General features: G+C 39.9%; 1 protein-coding gene across 1 annotated transcript in view; it reads right to left on the reverse strand.

Moving 5' to 3' along the window:
• The window catches only part of MCUB (mitochondrial calcium uniporter dominant negative beta subunit), a 46,411-nt gene that overhangs the window by 3,127 nt on the left and 24,915 nt on the right, over positions 1-18,369 (reverse strand). Inside the window, exons 2-5 of the mRNA XM_027636257.1 lie at positions 5,125-5,200; positions 4,686-4,856; positions 745-849; positions 381-541 (exon numbers count right to left, since the gene is read on the reverse strand). Of these exons, the coding sequence (XP_027492058.1) occupies positions 381-541; positions 745-849; positions 4,686-4,856; positions 5,125-5,200 (513 nt within the window). The remainder of the gene's footprint in view (positions 1-380; positions 542-744; positions 850-4,685; positions 4,857-5,124; positions 5,201-18,369) is intronic.

Consider the following 18,369-nt stretch of genomic DNA (forward strand, 5'->3'; position numbering starts at 1 on the left):
CATAAAGCAGGAGTCCTTTTGTCCACTAGCCTAAGCCACAGATAATGTCAATCCCACTACTGGGTTTTTCTCTCAGAACTTCTACAGCAACAGGTGACTAAATGGCCTTTCAATCTCAATACTAGCCATGCTGAGGCTTGTTCGTGACAACTTTTTCTCCCAGTGTTGTGATTTCTACCCAGTGAATGTCTGAAACAGGAGGGAAAAGAACTGAATTGAAAATAATTTGAATTCTATTTGAGCTGACATTTGTTTATATAACAAACAAACCAGATACACCCTAGCCATTCATGCTGATTTTCTTCTATTACAGAGCTTATTCTTGATAAAAGGAAATGCTTTTGAGTTTAAAAAAGAAGTAATTAACCCCACTTTCCAACCTGTTCAAGGGGCAACAGCTCTTCTTTGAGGTGATCCATTTTCTGTAGCAATTCTCTCTCTTTCCTGATCTGGTGATCTTCTAAATGTAGGGCTACAAACAGTCTGTGAACCAAGGATTTGATATCGTCCATTTCGGTAGCATGCTCACTATTCAGCTTATCTGAAAGAAAATATTTGTCACATAAACCGTTTCAAGAACCCACCCTTCTTCATTCTCTCCCTACCTCCAACCACAAAAGCAGGACTATCCAATGGTAAAAAACCAAAACCAAATAGAAATATCTTTCTCCAGACAGGTTCCAGTTTTCTGAGACTTCCCATGCCTTTCACTAAAGATAATCCATTATTGAGGATTGCTCTTACCTTTTACAGGAGGTGACACACTGTAGTCTGTGTTGTTGATAACAAGTTTAAAGTCATTCATCAATAAGACCTCCATCAAGGTTGCATGAGAGACCTTGCTACCATCTGCAGAAGAAAGATTTAAGTTCTAGATCACTTACCATAAGGAGTCTTAAACATTAGCAGATAACCCTGCTAATGCTTAAGAGTTGATGTGCTACAGTTCTTCATTAATAATGTTTGGAAGGGAACTGTACTTTCAGAAAAACTGGTAACTAACACTAAACATTAAGGAGGAACACATGGTGTGATTCTTGGGGCTTGATCTGTGCAGAGCCAGAAGCTGGACTTTGATGATCCTTGTGGGTCCCTTCCGATTCAGAATATTCAGTGATTCTGTGACACCAACACAGGGTACCTGAATGCTTTCTCTACTGGTATCATTCGGACTTGTCCCTACTATAAGCAGACTTGCATTTTCTTGTCTGTGATTAGGACTAGAACAGACCCATTGGTGAGGGCAGAAGAAAAAGAAGTTCTGAATAAACCAGCAACAAATTGCAACATAAGGATCTGCATTTTTGTTTCTCCACCCACACACAAGTTTGCATCTTTACTGGGGTTTTGGGCAGTTAAAAGACCTTCAAAGACTTCATCTTCAGTTACAGATTTATGTCTTTACTTAAACAGGCTCTTCAAGTCAAAAGGAGCAATTCCCATCAATAGTGGTGTACAGATTTTTATTAATGGTATTTAAAATCATTCTGTTTTGCTATGAGTGACTGGAAGGCAAGAACTGGATAGCTACACTGTCCAGTAAAAGGCAGACCAGAAGCCACAGAGGCATAGCTCTGGAGAACGCTTTTCTACTTCTTTTTGATGCAAAAAATTATATGAATGGTACCCCATGAATTTTACATGCAATTTTACAGCTCCTACCGAAAAGGAACTTCTGGACTCATTAGCACTAACACGTAACAGTGGATGCCAAGAGCACACCAGGGTTCAGATGGCCCAAGAACTCCCAGAGCCCACACCACTGCTGCTGGACACATCACTGTGGTATGGGGGTTTGAAAACCCCCATGGAGCAGCTGCTCCACAGTACCTGTTTGACCTGATTTTCATTTCCCATACAAGAAAGGGGTATCTTCCCCTGTCTCTGCCAAGAGCTAAAGCAGCGGCACAAAACAGCAGCTTTACTCCCAAGATGAAGAATGAACAGGGTACAAAATACCAAGACTTTTGTATGTAAATATTTGTCACAGTGCTACTTCCCCAGCTCCCCCATCATGCCCACTACAGAAAGGCACCATAGATGACTCCACACCTCTGATTATTTATTCACCAGAGCTCTGTCCTCAGGCCCCATCTGCTGAGGCTGAGACTGCTGAGCTCTGCAAGCTACTGCACCAGCTGGCTCGCCCATCCAGTCTGTGTGGGCAAAGCAAACCCAGAAGGCTATCACTTTCAATCCAAAATATGAAATTTTAATGTGCCCATCCACCCATTTCTTTTTTCTTTTACAGTGTAATAAAGCATCACAGCTTGTTAAGGTGACATTTATGAAGTGACATTTAAGCAAAAATTGCTTTTCAAAAAAAGTGCCAGACAGGCTCTTTGTTCTGGATGTGAAACGCCACCAATTTATTAACCTGTGCAACCTTTTATTAACCGAAAAGTTTTGGGGAAAGGGAGGCATTTTATTTAAGAAAATTCCCCACAGGCTTTTCGCAAAGGCTACTTTCAATCCTAGACCTAAACACAAGTGTTCCGATGTGGACAAAGGGCCGTTTTTTTGTCTACTTAAGTTTTGCAGGACCAAAACCAAATCCAGAGAAAACGAAAGCAAGTCATCATACACAGCACTGATACTTTCAGTTAAGGTTAGCTTTCATTTAATGGCTAAATGGCACAGAAATGTCTGCATTAAATCAAGGCTTCATAATTTGTCTTTAATAATAAATGTTTAAAATCAACTCTCAGTACTTGACCAATAGTTTCTCTTTACGGTATCAGTTTCCTAATAAATTAAACATTTAAGCTGTTCTCTAACATTACAATTGCCCAGTACTTGACAAATACAGAGCAGAGAACTGTTTGACACTCATTATTTTAATCAAACTGGACAATGTTTCTATTCCAAAGTCAGAGGTGGACAGGTGCATGTTTAAACAGATGAGACAGGTGGAAACTACCCAAATTCCTCTTCACTCTGGAATCTGCTGCCTGTCTGTGCCAAAAATGCTAGACTTTGTGATTCACTGCTGAATCATATTCTTCTGTGGTATGTCAGCAAAAGCTAACTACTCCTGCTTCAGTGCAAACATCACTCACTTGTGAGGCATGTAATTCACAGAAGAATTCGATTCCACAGTAAATGACAAATACTCCTGTCCTGGATGTCTCTGCATAATAGCAGTGCCCAGACGTTAACTGTTTGCTGGCATATGTACTGTCTCCCCCCAGTTAAGAAATCCTTTGTAGTGAAAACCTCCATTTTAAGGGGAAGGCCAGCTGCTGAAAACAGCCATTTGTTACAGTGGCTTCTGAAGATAAGGGTCTTTTAGGAAATTATCTTTTTCAAGAGAATTTTCTACTTTTGCTGCCTTACAGACCCTAAAATAACCCTGAAAAAACACCACCGAAGTTCCTGTGTACACAAAGCTCCTGAAGCTCATGCACACACTGGGATCCACACACATCACATCTCCATTGCTCCGGAGGATATAAAAAAAAAATGGCTCTATGGGATATTTTCCTGTTTTACTAAATGTGCTCTCAAAGGCAACTAAAGCAGCTTCTCCTATATCTCTGGCTTCCTGATCTTCTGGGAATATCAGCCTATTTTCAGTTCCCTTAAAAGTCTCTGCACCCCTCTGTAGTATCAACCAGAAAGAAAAGGAATGTTATGAATGCACCCAGCTACGAAACTTTCAACCAGCATTCCCTGACCCCATCCTTTCTTCTGCTTATGTGTTACCTGATGGAATATAAATCTTTCCATAGGAATGTAGCTATCCTTTTTTTTTCTTTTCTTTCTCTCTAGAGGCATAAGCAGGGAAGGAGCAAAATAGATGCTTTTGGTAAGTCAAATTCAAGTCCCTATTCTACCAGATTCAGACCAAAAAGCTATATCCCAATTCTACTTTTGAGATTGAGTCCTTCTCTAGTACCAAGACAGGGGTTGCAAGGCTCTTCAGAATGCTGTGGAAAAACTACAAAGCACCGCCAAAATACAAATCATCTTGGAAATAAAATGGAGAACCAGGTGAACTAACTGGATGTTAATTTTTATCATCAGGAAAACCAAAGAGACAGAACAAAAGAACACAGCAAGTAGAGTTTGAGATAATTATCTAAAGACTTGAGACAATAGGATAAATAGTATGCTACAAGGAGGAAAGAGGACATCAATGCAAAAATATTAGTTAGCCTTCGACCCTAGCAATCACTTTCCTTTCAGCCCAAGGGCCCCAAAGCATTGTACTCCAGTTGATGAATGAAACATCCCCAAAGACTACAAAAGCTGCCCGTGACTATTGCACTCATTATCTGGTTGCTTAGCTCTTTCGTAAGAGTTCAAGTTTGTAGTAAGGCAAATGGATTCTTTCAGCTCTAGGTAACACTGACCAACTGGCAGACATCACATTCAAGAGCCCAACAGGTTGTCTTTATGAAGGATCATGGAGGATAAGGAAAGAAAAAGGTATCAAGGAGATCAGAAGAGAGATATGCATTTAAAGACAGCATTGCAAAGAGAAGCTAAACTTCTAATTTTTAATTAGCTTTTTCAAGAGGACTCAGATACTAAATTTGAAACACAATAAAACCCAGAAGCATTCAAGAGCTACCCCAACAGCAACAATGCTAAAATTGATGGAAGACTGAACTTGTGCTTCAGAGGGGAAGTCTATTTGAAAAGCAGTGTATTTATTCTGGGGAATAACAAATATAAGATACCTGTTGCAAAGACTTCTGCCCTCTCAATTCCTTTATCTTCTCTTTGCACATCCTGCAGGAATGCTCCTACAGTGGTCACCACTGGCTTAACAGTGAACTGACAGCGTTCTCTTCTTGTGGGCAGCATAAGAGTTATCACAGGAAGACCATGTCTGTAATTAATAGTTACTTCTGGGGGATAAAAAAAAAAGAAAACTAAGTGAAAAAGTCATATTGTAGGTTGTGGTTTAACTTAAAAGCTGTTTTTAAAACACAGGATGAATTAAGGAAAATTACACAAAACATTCTAGATTTTTTAAATCAATATAGTACTTCTATTTCTGGGAGATATATATAAAACCATGTAACTAACATCATCTCACCTGACCCTCACAAAAAAAAATAAATAAAAGTTTGTTGACATCGATGGGAAGGAGGAAAAGCTGCTGGGAAAGCTTACCATCAGATGGCACCAATGTGCTGTAAGGTGCTCCTTCCCAGCCCCTCCAAGCTCCAGCGTTCTTCCAAAGCCACACCTGCAGCATGGACACAGGAGAGCTTGCTTTAGAAAGGTCAAGATGCAAGATATATCTGGTTAAAAGCAGTAACCCAGCCTGTCATGGTGATCTGCTTTCATGTGATCTGATAGAGATGTCTAGACATCTGAAGAAAAAAACCCTCACTTAGCAGTTCTGTGTAAAAAAATTAAACCATCCTGATAGCACAATCATTTACCAAAGGTATTAAGGTATTACCCACAGATAAACTTTTTGTCTAGTGTGGTTTAACTAACTCAAGGAAATAAGGGAAGGGGAAGGAAAGAAAGGAAAAAAAATTGCAGTGTTTCTAAAGGGCTTCAAGCAAATGCTACAATAAAACCTCTCCTCTCCACCCAAAACAGCCATGGGTATAGTTTCAGTGGTCTGTTACTGCTCAATCATAATCACAAATAAAATATAAGGGACTGAGGTCACTACTCTTTGCTTCATAATTATATACCATACACCAAAAGCTAGCCATTGACATTCATGCTGTTAAAATACAGCTTGCCCAAGTACAGAAGATTTTTTAAATGTTTTAAATAGGAATGGCTGTTGCTGCAACTAACACCACCACCAGCCTCTGGTACCACACTGAAGAAGGCGCACCCAGATCCAATAAGTATCCTAGATGCCCTGGGACAGGGATGACAGCAGGGTTTTGAACCTGCATAGTTGAGCTCCCAGGCTTGTCTGTTCCAGAGACACTGGTGAGAACCATCACACCACTTCAACACAGTCATATCACAACACAGAAGACAAACTGCTCTGATTAGACCCATTACTTAAAGCAGTCCAGCCACGCTGTGGAACGTGCAAAACAAAAGTCTTTGCTGCTACAGCGAATCCCCCTGCATAGGGAGGGAACAATTTTATTGCAGTGAGTCCACAAAGCAGACATTACTGCCATAAACTAAATGTAACAGGTAGAAGGGAAATCACATCCTTGGCTAAATTGGTTACAAAAACTGTGGATGGGCTGGACCAAGGCCTGGGATTTGAAATATGGTAGTTGGGGGAAGTGGAAAACAATGCAGAGAGAAATGACAAGGACTCTGTTGAGCTTTATAGCTCATCTTTCTGAAGGTAAACACACTTCAGAGTCTGCAAGATAATATCCTTTGACAAGGCAGGAAAACAAAGGTACAAATGCAAGAGGTCCTGCCCATTCAGTATGCCAAACGGTGCTCACCAGTTCACATGATTTATTTGTTTTTAAAGAATCACAAGCTTGACTGTTTGGGTAGGAATACAGCACTAGGTTAAATGAAAGAATCATCTGCAAAACAAATCTGTAAAATGATGCTGATGTTGCCCTAGTTTTTTACCTGAAACAAGTGCTTTTCAGGTTTTAAAGAAAATAATTCTAGGAGTTTCCAACACTTGGAAATTTGTGTGTTGTAATCTTCAGGTATCGAAGGCAGTCAGAAACCTCAACAAAATAGCAAAATACCTGAAACACAAGTGCATTCATTCAAAGAAAGGTAGCCATTGGGAGTGCAGGAATGCTGAATGCCACTCAGGGCTAGGCCACATGCAGTAACTTGTCTATTTCTTCAGCAGAGCAGACACTTTCCCTGGAGCAGAGCAGGACTCACAGCCCAGCTCACCAGTTCTCACCCCATTTACAAGGGACACCTACATCCCCAAAACATTTAGTAACACCCAGCCTAGAGCAGGGAGACAACTTTCAACATATGATCTGCTTTTCCACAAAAGATTCTGAAACATACAGATTAGAACAGTCTGTAGTAAAACTCAATAGCTTTGAATGTAACAGCAAATGTGTTGTTTCTCCAGAGGGATATACAAGGGATAATAAGAAACTAATTTTTACAGACTCTTGATATGTAACTTTGCAATCAATATCTGAGTATTGATCATTCAATACGCCCCAGGCAATGGGGCCCCAGCCAGCCTGCATTTGAAGGTTACTTAATTTCTTTTGTTGTTAATTTGGGTATCTATTTTACTTATGGGAGAAACCATGCATTTAACAATTAATATATATTAAAATATCTAAATATATTTAATATATTAAGTTAAACATTCTTATTAAATTGAACTACATTGATTGAAATAAGATCATTAAGGGTAACTCATTCTATTGTTCTTTAGACTTTGACATTACCATTCACGATCCACTGAAAGAATCTCTGTATACTGGAGCTTTCTTTTTTCTATTTTAGATTGTCTGTTAATGTAGTCTATCCATTAAAATCATCTGCAAAGAATATGTGAAGTATCAGAAAAGGAAAAGCCACAGAGCCATGGAGTTGAACTGATTTCCAAATAATTAACTCTTTCCATATAAGCTCTAGGTTTATTAACTGGGAAGCATGAAGGGCTGGGTTAATTTTCTCCCTATGTTTCCAGATTTTAATCTCCAGTTCCAGTGAAGTTACTAAACCATTAGCTTGTGCCCTATATCCAAATCATTGTGCCCCTTTTGAGATACTTGCAATGACCCCTTATCTAACCACTGGAAAAGAAATGTTAGTCAGCGAGCATCGCAGCTAGAAGGAACACAAACTATGGGACCAAAACAATGAGACTGCCCTCACAGCAAGATCAGTGAGAGCTGGAACTGGAATATGTAACCTGAACTAACTGCAGCACAACTTTAACTCTGAGATACTGTAAGGAGGACAGCATACTAACTCTTTTATATGCCATTACGTGCACCTCTTGCCTAATTCGTCTAACCATGCAAAGGCTAAAGAAAGCTATTCCACATCTTTCTGCAACTTGAATGCACATGTGGCAGGACTTCTGGATAAAACACCTCCAATACAATCACAGTTACATTCAGCAATCGAGCTGAAAGCTCATGAACAGCATTTAGCTGTGAAACTGCCTTTCTACCTCAGATATATTTGCTTCCTAATGCAAAGTGCCTGGGATCAGCAGTTAACCACAGCACACCACATTTCTTGACTCAGTTCTCTCCAGCAAGTGAAAATTCACAGGAATTTAAGGCATAGAGTGTTAATTGTGATAAAAATAATCCAACATATTCTGTTTTATACCAACTGGCATTTTTTAACAGAAAATATATACCCAGTTTAAAGAAGTACTTCCTCTCTTAAGGGTACCTCCGGTCTCTAACAGCAGAGAAGTTGCCACTGTTAAAGTCTGAGTGGAAATTTCAACAATCTGGTTTCCAGCACAGCTTTAGGGACTACTGTAACAGCATAGCTGAGCTGGAAAACTAAGCAGTCAGACATGAAGAGTGGGAGAGAGAGGAACAGAAATACTGCATTTTTCACTTTTGACAGTGGCAAATGACTGAACCTACCTACATTGCAGTTTCTGGAGTTAGCTGTTCCAAATAAGCAATCTCTTATGATGTTGAGTGACTGTTCCTGCAAATTTCAGCTCAAATTTACTTGTAACCAGTTATGTGTAAGAAATTGATATCATTATCAGTACATGAGGTGACATGAAAGCCTCTGATCTTCCTCAGCACTACATACGTAAATAGTAACCTCATCAGGAACCATAACTTCTGTTCTGTAAAGACTGTAATGTGGGTGGAAAGAGAGAGCAAGAAATAAAAATATTTTTTATATGAAGATGTGACTTTGAAAAATCAATTCTACAAAAAGATGTCATTAGGACACTTTCTGAGAACACTGAATTATTGCCTTAGTTGGTTTATTTACTTTTGACTTGCCATACCAAAATGTTGTAACAAATCTAAATCTAAATGCAGCTAGCCAACAATCACATATTTGAAATTGTTTTCTTTGTTTATATACATCTTGGAAGGTATGGTAGTTTTCATTTTTTATTTCAACAGCAAAAACACTGTAACATTTCTTCAACATTTGAGTCCCTGTTAATTTGCACTTATTAATAGAAACCTGTTTACCCCAGTCAAGAGTTAGTTCAACTCTGTGTGCCCTCTTCTCAAAGTGCCATGCAATATTACAATTGAAGTATTATATTCCTCCAGCATGAGATCCTGTCAAGACTGCCTCAAGTCAAACTCAGGAGCAGCCTTCACAAAAAATTATGCAGACTGTTACTGTGAATGCTATATACTGGTCTCCAGTATTCTTATTTCCTTCTCTCCAAGGTAATGATAAGAATTTGATATAGCAAAGCACAATAAGAAAATGCACTACACTCCAGTAAGCAAAGCTTTTTACCCTTAATTACACTGCAGCAAAACACATTCTAATTAAAACATATCTTGCAGTGTGCTTTTCAATAGTAACATAGTGTTACAGTCTTTCCCTTGGCAGGAGAGGAGAGGTCAGTTATCTCCTGGAGTCCTTGTCCAACACCTGGTACAGCTCCCTCCACACAGCTGCTGAAGGACTGGGGGAACAGAAGGGAGAAAAACCACAGGGGAAACTAGTAGTTGCAGTGACTAAAAATGAATTTGGGGGCCTCCCTTTCCCAATGTCACTACATGAGCCAACATCCTCAGTATCCATCATTCTCCTCATATGCTGATCTTGCCCAGTTCGTGAAGGAGAGGGCAAGACAAGTCACCTCTCTGGATGCTGCTTGCTTGTCTGGAGTAGAAGGAAAACAAGGGCAGGTATGTCTTAGCCACTATTCAGTGAAGGCATGTACTAGAAACAGCTATTTATATTTTCTGTACTGACTTATATGTTTTTCTGCTTAGAGGTTCTTGGCAGATGAATGACGTTGGCTCCCACCTGATTCTTCAAGGCAAACAGATTAATTAATTATGGACTAACAGAATAAACTATCTATGGACATTGCAGAATGGTTTAAAACCAAGGAAAAGGAGGAAAAAAAACCAGGTGCTGTCACAGTCTACTTAGTTTGCAAATCTTGCACAACCCAAGATTACCAAAATCAGTATTCAGGCCAAGTTTAAAAGAAGTACACATAAGGTATTTCCCTCTTTAAAATGAGTCATTAAAGTAATTTTGGAGATATCTGCTGTTAAATTTCTGTGCTGTTTTTGTATGCAATCCCACATAATTAGGAAAATAAGACATAAGGAGCTCTAACAACCGCCTACAATCATCTTACAAGTGCCCGTCTGAGCTACAGAAACATCTTCTCTCATTAATTTTTCATTTGTCTTTGCTTACACTGAAAGGATTGTCATTGTTTCTACACTGGTTCCAGAACTGATTTAGATGATCATGGAACAACAGTCTCAATGCAAACAGCAGCTTCAACGTACATGCTCAGATTTAGCAATACCTGCTGGAAGCCCAACTAAAGTTAAACAAACAAAATCCCTGCAACAGACATATCACTCATTCTGCCATAACATCCTATACTAATATACCAGTTTCAGTCAGGGAAGATACTTCTGACACATGGGAGCATTCAGGATATATTTCTCTTTCCTAGGTCAAAAGAAATTTGACAGGTTATTTTACTTTCCTGAGACACAGCTTTCCTGTCTTGATATGGGCCATGTGCCTTCTCCTAGCTGTTCCACAAGGCACTGTAAGAACTGCACTGCAATATTTATATTTCAATCCTTCAGATAATTCAAAATCTGTAATATCTTTAACCCCTTCTTCAGAACATTTAAAAAAGTAACCAGCATGTCTCTTCCAGCAAAGCAGTAGTTTCAACATGAGTATGCACGTTCCTGTGACCTTAAAGAAGCAAGAGCAATATAGCAGTCATAACTTTTCTTCAAAACTCATTTGCCTTACAGCACTGTTAAAAACTAACAAAATAAAACAGCCCAAGCAATCAAAATTTTGGTTTCCTGTGCCTGTTGTTCTTTGTGACTTTATCATCCCTGGTGATCTTTCATTTCCTGCCTCTGCTCAGGTTCCAAGAACAGCTGGCACTAGATTTAAGCAGCCAAACACTACTAATGACCAAAATGACAGCTGTGATAAGAAAAGCATCGAGGCAACTGGTCACCAAGAACGTCTTTTATGAGGGTCCAGTTGGTCAAATCCACCACTGAAGAAGGTTTTTGCTAAGGAGACTTTCACCTAGCTTCCACTGAGCAAGAGTGCATCCTCCATCTGACTTCTGCTCACTATTCCTTTGTGCTCTCTCACCCACTCCCTGCCCAAATTCTTCCTCCTCACATGCACACCACCCCACTCTACTCAGCATGTGCACATAGGGGAGAGAAAACATGCAGTCTCTGCAAGTCATGGGTAAAAGACCCTCTTTGCATTGTGTGTCACCAAGGTTATCTGACTCTCCACCAGGCACCTGCAGATGCAGAGCTCCAAGTATTTAGGGAAGCACCAGGATTTGTATCCATATCAGTTTTACAAGCCATAAAAACAGATGCTGAAAACACCAACATTTAAAGCAGGCTGAAATTAAGCCTCACCCTCCTCTATCCAAAAGCATGACTTCGGTAACAGTGATCCCTCACTGCAAAGAAGCAACACCAGAAGTGCTGAGGAGATTGGAAGGATGAACCACCAGCTGACATCATTTGCCTGCAGTGTCTTCTGGGGACTACTCTAAATATACAGATAATCCCTGCTTTCCAAAGCAAGTAGACCTCCAAACAAATGCAGGGACAGACCTAAAAACAAGACAGGTCAGCAGCAGCTTAGCCTCCAGAACGTGCCTGGAGAATTGCAAATAACACCATGCACAGTCTGTGCACCGTGCACACTCACAAAGCCTGAATATTGGCAAGGTAAGAGCATTGCAGGCACCACGTTAAGAGAAGTGCCCTTCTTGGAACAATCAAGTTATAACAAAGGTTTTGTCAGGAGAATAGAAAAGATATGCAATCTACAGTGAGAAAATGGCTTTATAAAATGCTTAATGCATTCTTCATCTTTTATTCAATTTTCAGTCATTTTTCCTAGAGTCCTTTTGCAAGTTCTTCCCAATCTAATCTGCCCTCAGACAAGGACAGCACAGGCTGTTCCAAGAGTCTATTATAGGAGTGTATCTTTCTTATCTCAGTAAAGGTACCAATTTTAACACCCATAAAAGCAAAAGAACCGAGCTGACGTATTCTCTGCCATTTGACAGTGCAGCAATTTTCTTCCTGCTGGCAATATAAGCAGGTGAGCTTGGAAGTCAGACCAAGTTCAGTCAGACTGAAGGAAAGGTTCTGTCTCACTGTCTAGAGTTAGAAAAGGCATCCACATCCAAGTTTTAAGGTAGGACACTAACCTCAAGGTGTTTCACACTTGAGGAGTTTAAGCCTGGCATGAAGCACCCTGAAGTTAGGACAGACTTCAACCTCAGTCACACGTGCCTTCCAACTGACCACCCCAAATCCACATGCACATCATAAAATGTTTTCAGCTTCTGAACTTCAGCTTTACATTGAAGTACAGCTGTAAGACCTTCCTCAGACCATGGAGCCAACCATAACTTGTCATAGTCTGTAATGCACATCCACTTAATGGCTGGACATGATGATCTCAGAGGTCTTTTCCAACCTAAACAATACTCTGGTTCTATGAGGATGAGATTTAACAAGACCTGTCTCATGGGTTTTGATCTAGCACAGAGCAAGCTGTAGCAATCAGAACTGGGGATGATTTCCATATCGACCTTTATAGGAATTTGTACTACACTTATCATCTACAACATTTATGTTTAATCAGGGCATGTAGGAGCCATGGGATGAAGAGATTCAGCTGAAAGCTTACATTTGTTCATCATGTTTTTACATCAGTGAGATGTACATATATAGTATGCGTGCCTTACACACAGCTAATGGCTAGCTGAGGGGAACTGCAGGATGCAAAGCAATGGAATATCTAGTTACAAATGCCTATCACAAAGAAAATATTGATGACTTCAGAAGATAAACCAGAGAGCAGAAGACAAACAGCATACAGATGCACCAGTACCCCTCAGTATGACAGAGTGACACAAAACCACTAGCAGTATCTGAATTAATTCTTTTTTTTCTCCTCACATTTAAAATGCCATGAATAAAACTTACTTTTTTAGATAAGGTTGAAACCTCAAGCCAACAGGTACACAAATTAATTTGTTCCAGTAGTGCCTAAATATATATACATATATATAACATTAATGTCAACAACCACACACACACACACACACAAAAATCAATCCATGTCTTTGCAGTAATAAAAACTGAATATAATCAAATATCTGACTTGATCAGCTAAACAACACAGGAGGACAGCAAAGAACTCTGGTTGTTGTTCGTTTTTATCTTCCCACATCAGAAAAAGAATTGTGAAGGAGTGTCACAATACATTATTACTGTTCATATCTTTCCAGTACACATGCAGCCAAAACTATCACCTTATTTAAACTCCCTCCACTATTTCAGCTCAGGGTTCTTACAAGCAACCAAAGCACAGAAAGGCAGGGACACTTATTCCCACAGAAACATACTGGTTCGGGGGAGGCAGAACAGAGAAATGCAGAGTAACGTGCACATCAGAAAGGAGCTGAGCAGCACCCAACCAGCACAACTGGTGCTCGATTCCCACGTCTCTGCAGCACACACCAGGTTGTTATATGGCAGAGTCCACATCTTCTGCACAATTAAGTAACTTATTGTCTCACCAGAAAATACACCTCTGGCATCTAAACACAAGCCTAGCTTCCAGGGAGAAGTTTTGTTAGTGGTGGCTGTCAAACAAGACAAACTGCCTAAATTCTTCCTTTGTTTAGTTCTGTGCATATTTTGACACAGAGCATTTCCATACATTACCATTAACTGAAACTTCATATTGGTAATTGCATTGTATGCAAAGATGAAGCAGAAGAACCTTACGGTTTTTTTGTTTGGTTTGGGGATTTTTTGCTATCCTGGTCAGGTATTAAATATACCTGGGCAATCAAAACAACAGCACAGATCAGAAAACACACCCTGAGATATTAAGGCCAGAATGGACCAGTAAGGTTGATCCTATCTGATGTGCTGCACAAAACTCTCAGTCCAAGTTGAAACACCTTTCCTCCACCCCCAACCCCCAGAAAGCATCTTTGCCTTGATTTAGAAGATTTTAATATAGGAATGTTGTGGATCCTCCGTAAGTCAGAGATGGCAATTATAAGCAAACATAACCAAAAACACCCAAGTGCTATATTTCTCTTCAATGGGTTGAGCCAGTTAATCTGTGTAGAGTTTAACTTGCTTAGATTAACACTCTCTAGTCTCAGAAATGTCTCTCCTTTGTAGGTGCCTGCACACTACAAGAAGCTACTTAGATTGCAAATCCTCAGGTTTCTGTTGTAAAATATTTCTTTTCCCCTGGAAACAATTCTTGTAGTTTCTTTCAAGAAAACTCTAACTTTCCGGTTTCCTCCCCATCCTCACCTGCCCCTAAATCTTTTGACTACAACCTCATGTTCAAATACAGCCACCACAATCTTGCTGCTTTACAGGATGTACTCTGTCATTTACATTCTCTGTTTCCAGACGGTGGACCTCATTTCTTATGTCCTATAATTTCTTTCCTTTTTTTTTTTCAAACTGTAATCAAATGACACTACTGGGTTACAGCTTACCGGAAAACCTTGGACTTTTTACTGCACCTCAGTCCCCCATATCTTGAAACCTGAGTATCTTAAATGGAAATAATGAGACTTGCCCTAACTTCTACTAGGCTTTACATATTATAAGGGATGAAAAGGAATCAACTTCAGCGAGCACCTACAGTCTCCTACCACTGACCTCTCCATTAATCAGCAAAACAAACTGTAAAACATATTATTTAGGTAACCTGTACATCTTACCAGTAATTGTACTTTGCTCTAGATGCTCAGGATACTAAAAAGATCAGCAGGTAAGAGCTCTTACACAGCCACCCCATGGCATCACTGCATTCGCAGTTTATTTTGTGCTCTCACTTTATTGCCATCCTATTTATGAATTAAAGATATTTACATTTTAGTAGGTATTACTAACTGGTATGCTGATAGCTCAGTTAAGCATTACTTATTCCCACCTCTGGTTTGCCAAACTTCAGAATGTAAAATGGATTACTGTACCTTTCACAGCACCAGAGATACTCCTTGTATAAAAAGGAGAAAGACAGCTTTCAAGTGAATGACAAGGACTTCAAGAATATAAATTAAAGATGAAATGCAGTAGACACAACAGCGAAAGGTTTCACACAGCACAAGCATAATGACTGCTCAAGAATCCCCTGTAACCAGAAAAAGGTTTTCTTCCTTTCTTATGGCCAAGCTAACCTGCCATCTCATACTTCCATTACATTATGTGTGATTACCTATTTCCTTATAAAACTGCACCCTAGTCAGAGCTCAGCCTTTGTCAAATGGTAAATAGCTAAATTGCTTTCCTTTCTGTTTTGAAATCCCAAGCTGCCAAGCCACAGGCAATTTCCAAGGTAATCAGTGAAATGTCTCTAGCATCATAATTTTTAAAAAATTCTCACTTTTTTTTTCATAATTAATGCCCTACAAGTAAGACCAGAGCATTCACATGTACTTGAAACAGGTTCAAAAGTTTCTAAGTTCTAAGGGACTTAATGACTCAATTATTTCTGTAAGGAAAGGGAGGCAAAGTCTAAAGTTAAGATTCTTAAGATTAAAGACTCTGTGAGATTAAAGCAACAAATCAAAGTAATAGTTATTATCCAGAGCTTCATGTTAACTGCCAAAGGTAAATGACAGGTCACACTGTAGAGACTCATGCTCCTATTCTGCCTAGAGTCAAGATAAGCACCCCAAGCCCACAGCTATGGGAAAATAATATCACAAGCACTTCAGCTAGCAGCTATTTCAGAGAGAGGGAGAGAGAGGTATGTGTGTATATATATATGTATAGCCTTCCTGTCCTTAGCTTAAATTAGAAAAGCCTGAAAACCAGGAGGATTGTGGTCAGTGAACTCCCCAGTTCATTTCAGATTTCTCTTCTGGTAAGAAACAATAATATTACTTTGGGTTGATCCAACTTGATCTATTTCTGTTTTGCTGCTAAACAGTGCTTATTTCAGAACATTAAAATTTGCATTCCATCCTCACTATCTGGAATCACACCCTGAAGACTACAGCAAGGAGAAAAACTTGTGTGTTGTTCTAGGTCCACTAAGAGAGTGGCAACCAGGACAGGGCCACACGTGGCCACACAGGGCTGCTGATCCTCACCAGCCAGAAAGAGCAGCTGACTCCCAAGCAAGACTTCCTGGATTTCCAGTAGCTTTGCATGTGAGTTTGTTACATAAGGGTAAAACTAAGCAGTATCAAGAGGGGACTCATAAGCAAGCTAAGAGCTTAGCAGTCTGGGAATTTGTTTTTAGCCAGTTGAACACCTACTTTGATAGTGACAGGAAGAAGCTCTCTCCCCCACTCAGCCTCCCTGGTTTCCAAGGTGGTCTTTCAGTGCCTGCTACGCCTGCAGAAGATTCTCACTTTCCTATCATTTGTCTTATCTCCACAACATATCAAACTATACAGCTTTTTCTTTGGTACTGGTAAATTGTACATTACACTACTTTTGTTCAAATTTCTGAAACTCCTGGACATGTGGCACCCAGTTATCAAAAACTAGCACAGTATTTATTCATACCAACCAGGAATACAAACGCAGCCATTGAGGTCATATTCATGGCTCTCCCAAAAGGCTTTATTAGCCTAAAGATAATTTTTTTCTTTAAAAGAAGTATCTTACACTCTTATCAGCGTGGTGAACAGCTGCATATTGGGAGAGATCCATCATGTATTCCAGCAATCACCCAAATCCACCTGACCAAAGTCATCAAAATAGTAACAATTAAGTTGACAAAAGCAGGGGAAAAATATAAACATAGCATTACAAAGATTTGCATTTGTCATCTGTTCTGCTTCTCTAGCACACTGTTGCACTAAGCCAAACAGATTGTCCTCTCTGCCTATGAGATTAAAACCAAACAAAAATCCTCTGGCTAATGAAGTTTCCTTCAATCCATAAAATCAGCAAGACAACAGCTCTTCCATGCAAAGAGACACTGGAATGTCGGCTCAAACACACGGATTTAAGAGCAAACTGCCTGTGCCTAGGTAGAAATGTCTTCAATGCACATGTGTGCGCAGAGACATCCCTGTTCCTCCTTTCCCAGCCACCCACCATCTCAGACCACAAAATGTCAAACCCCCTCCAGTAGCATCTCTTAAGATAAATTATTCACTTTTTCCACTTGTTGCACTGTACCTAAGCACCACAGGTTCATAAGGAAACAACACTTGTGTAGGAGAGTGGTCTTGTCCTCCTTAGCTTTGGAGCTCCTGAACCTGCTAGCTAATTTCAACTCAATCTTGAGATGGTACAGGTCTGAAGGCTACGATGTTCTTGTATATTGAATGGAAAAACTGGACAAAAGAGAGATGCAAACTGACAGCCCCAGGGAGGAAAAGGCAATGGCTCACCCACTCCCAGAGACAGGCACACAGACAATCCTTGCACTACCAACTGGGGATTCACTGACACTTCCCACTCCCAGCTCAACGTGGCACGTCCTGTGGGCAAGGACAAGGATGACCAGGAGAGTATTTGTCACAAGTTTGCAGAAAAAAGTCATGTAGGTCTATGGGCCATCTAACTATGACAACCTGTCCTATGCAACCTATAATCACATCACTACAGGCCACCTGAATATAAACATCAAGAAAGGCTGTTAAGGGATCTTTTAACTCTGCATCAGTTTTGTGCATACCTTAAATTTACATAGAACAGAGAGTTCCCACAAGGCAACACTCATGTTTCCTGGAGTTCCAGAGCAATTCAGCCCAAAATAAAGTAGACATTTCAGAGAAAGCATAACAATCAACCACTTCTCCCATATTAATTTAAATAAGGAAAATCCCACTTCCTCACATTCCAAAAAGTCAATCCGAAACACTTGTAGGTTTAATAAAACATTCTGTAAAACCTAGTAGATAGAAGAGGGTTGCTGTAGTTATAAAATGGCTCAAGCTTTCACAGCACGTTGCAGGTCTAAAGGTAGAAAATCTAAGTATGTTAGTTGTAAAGCTGTTTCAGCAATGACGTTTGGATTTTCTGTACTGTTTAAGTCTATCAGAGTGGAGCTCAGAGGGGTAGATGTGATTGGCATCACAACACCAAGCTACAGCACCACAGACTTGCTGCTTTTCTCTCCATGACTCCTTATGTACCTCAGTGTTGCATCCTACACCAACGACACCATTTCCATAATGACACCTCCCTCTCACTCTCGATTTGCATTTTAATAATCCCAGAGATCTCCCTATATTTGCCTATTACCACCTCAATT

The sequence above is a fragment of the Corapipo altera genome, unplaced genomic scaffold (genome assembly GCF_003945725.1).
Source record: "Corapipo altera isolate COAL_440 unplaced genomic scaffold, ASM394572v1 22b, whole genome shotgun sequence".
Classification (NCBI taxonomy): Eukaryota; Metazoa; Chordata; class Aves; order Passeriformes; family Pipridae; genus Corapipo; species Corapipo altera.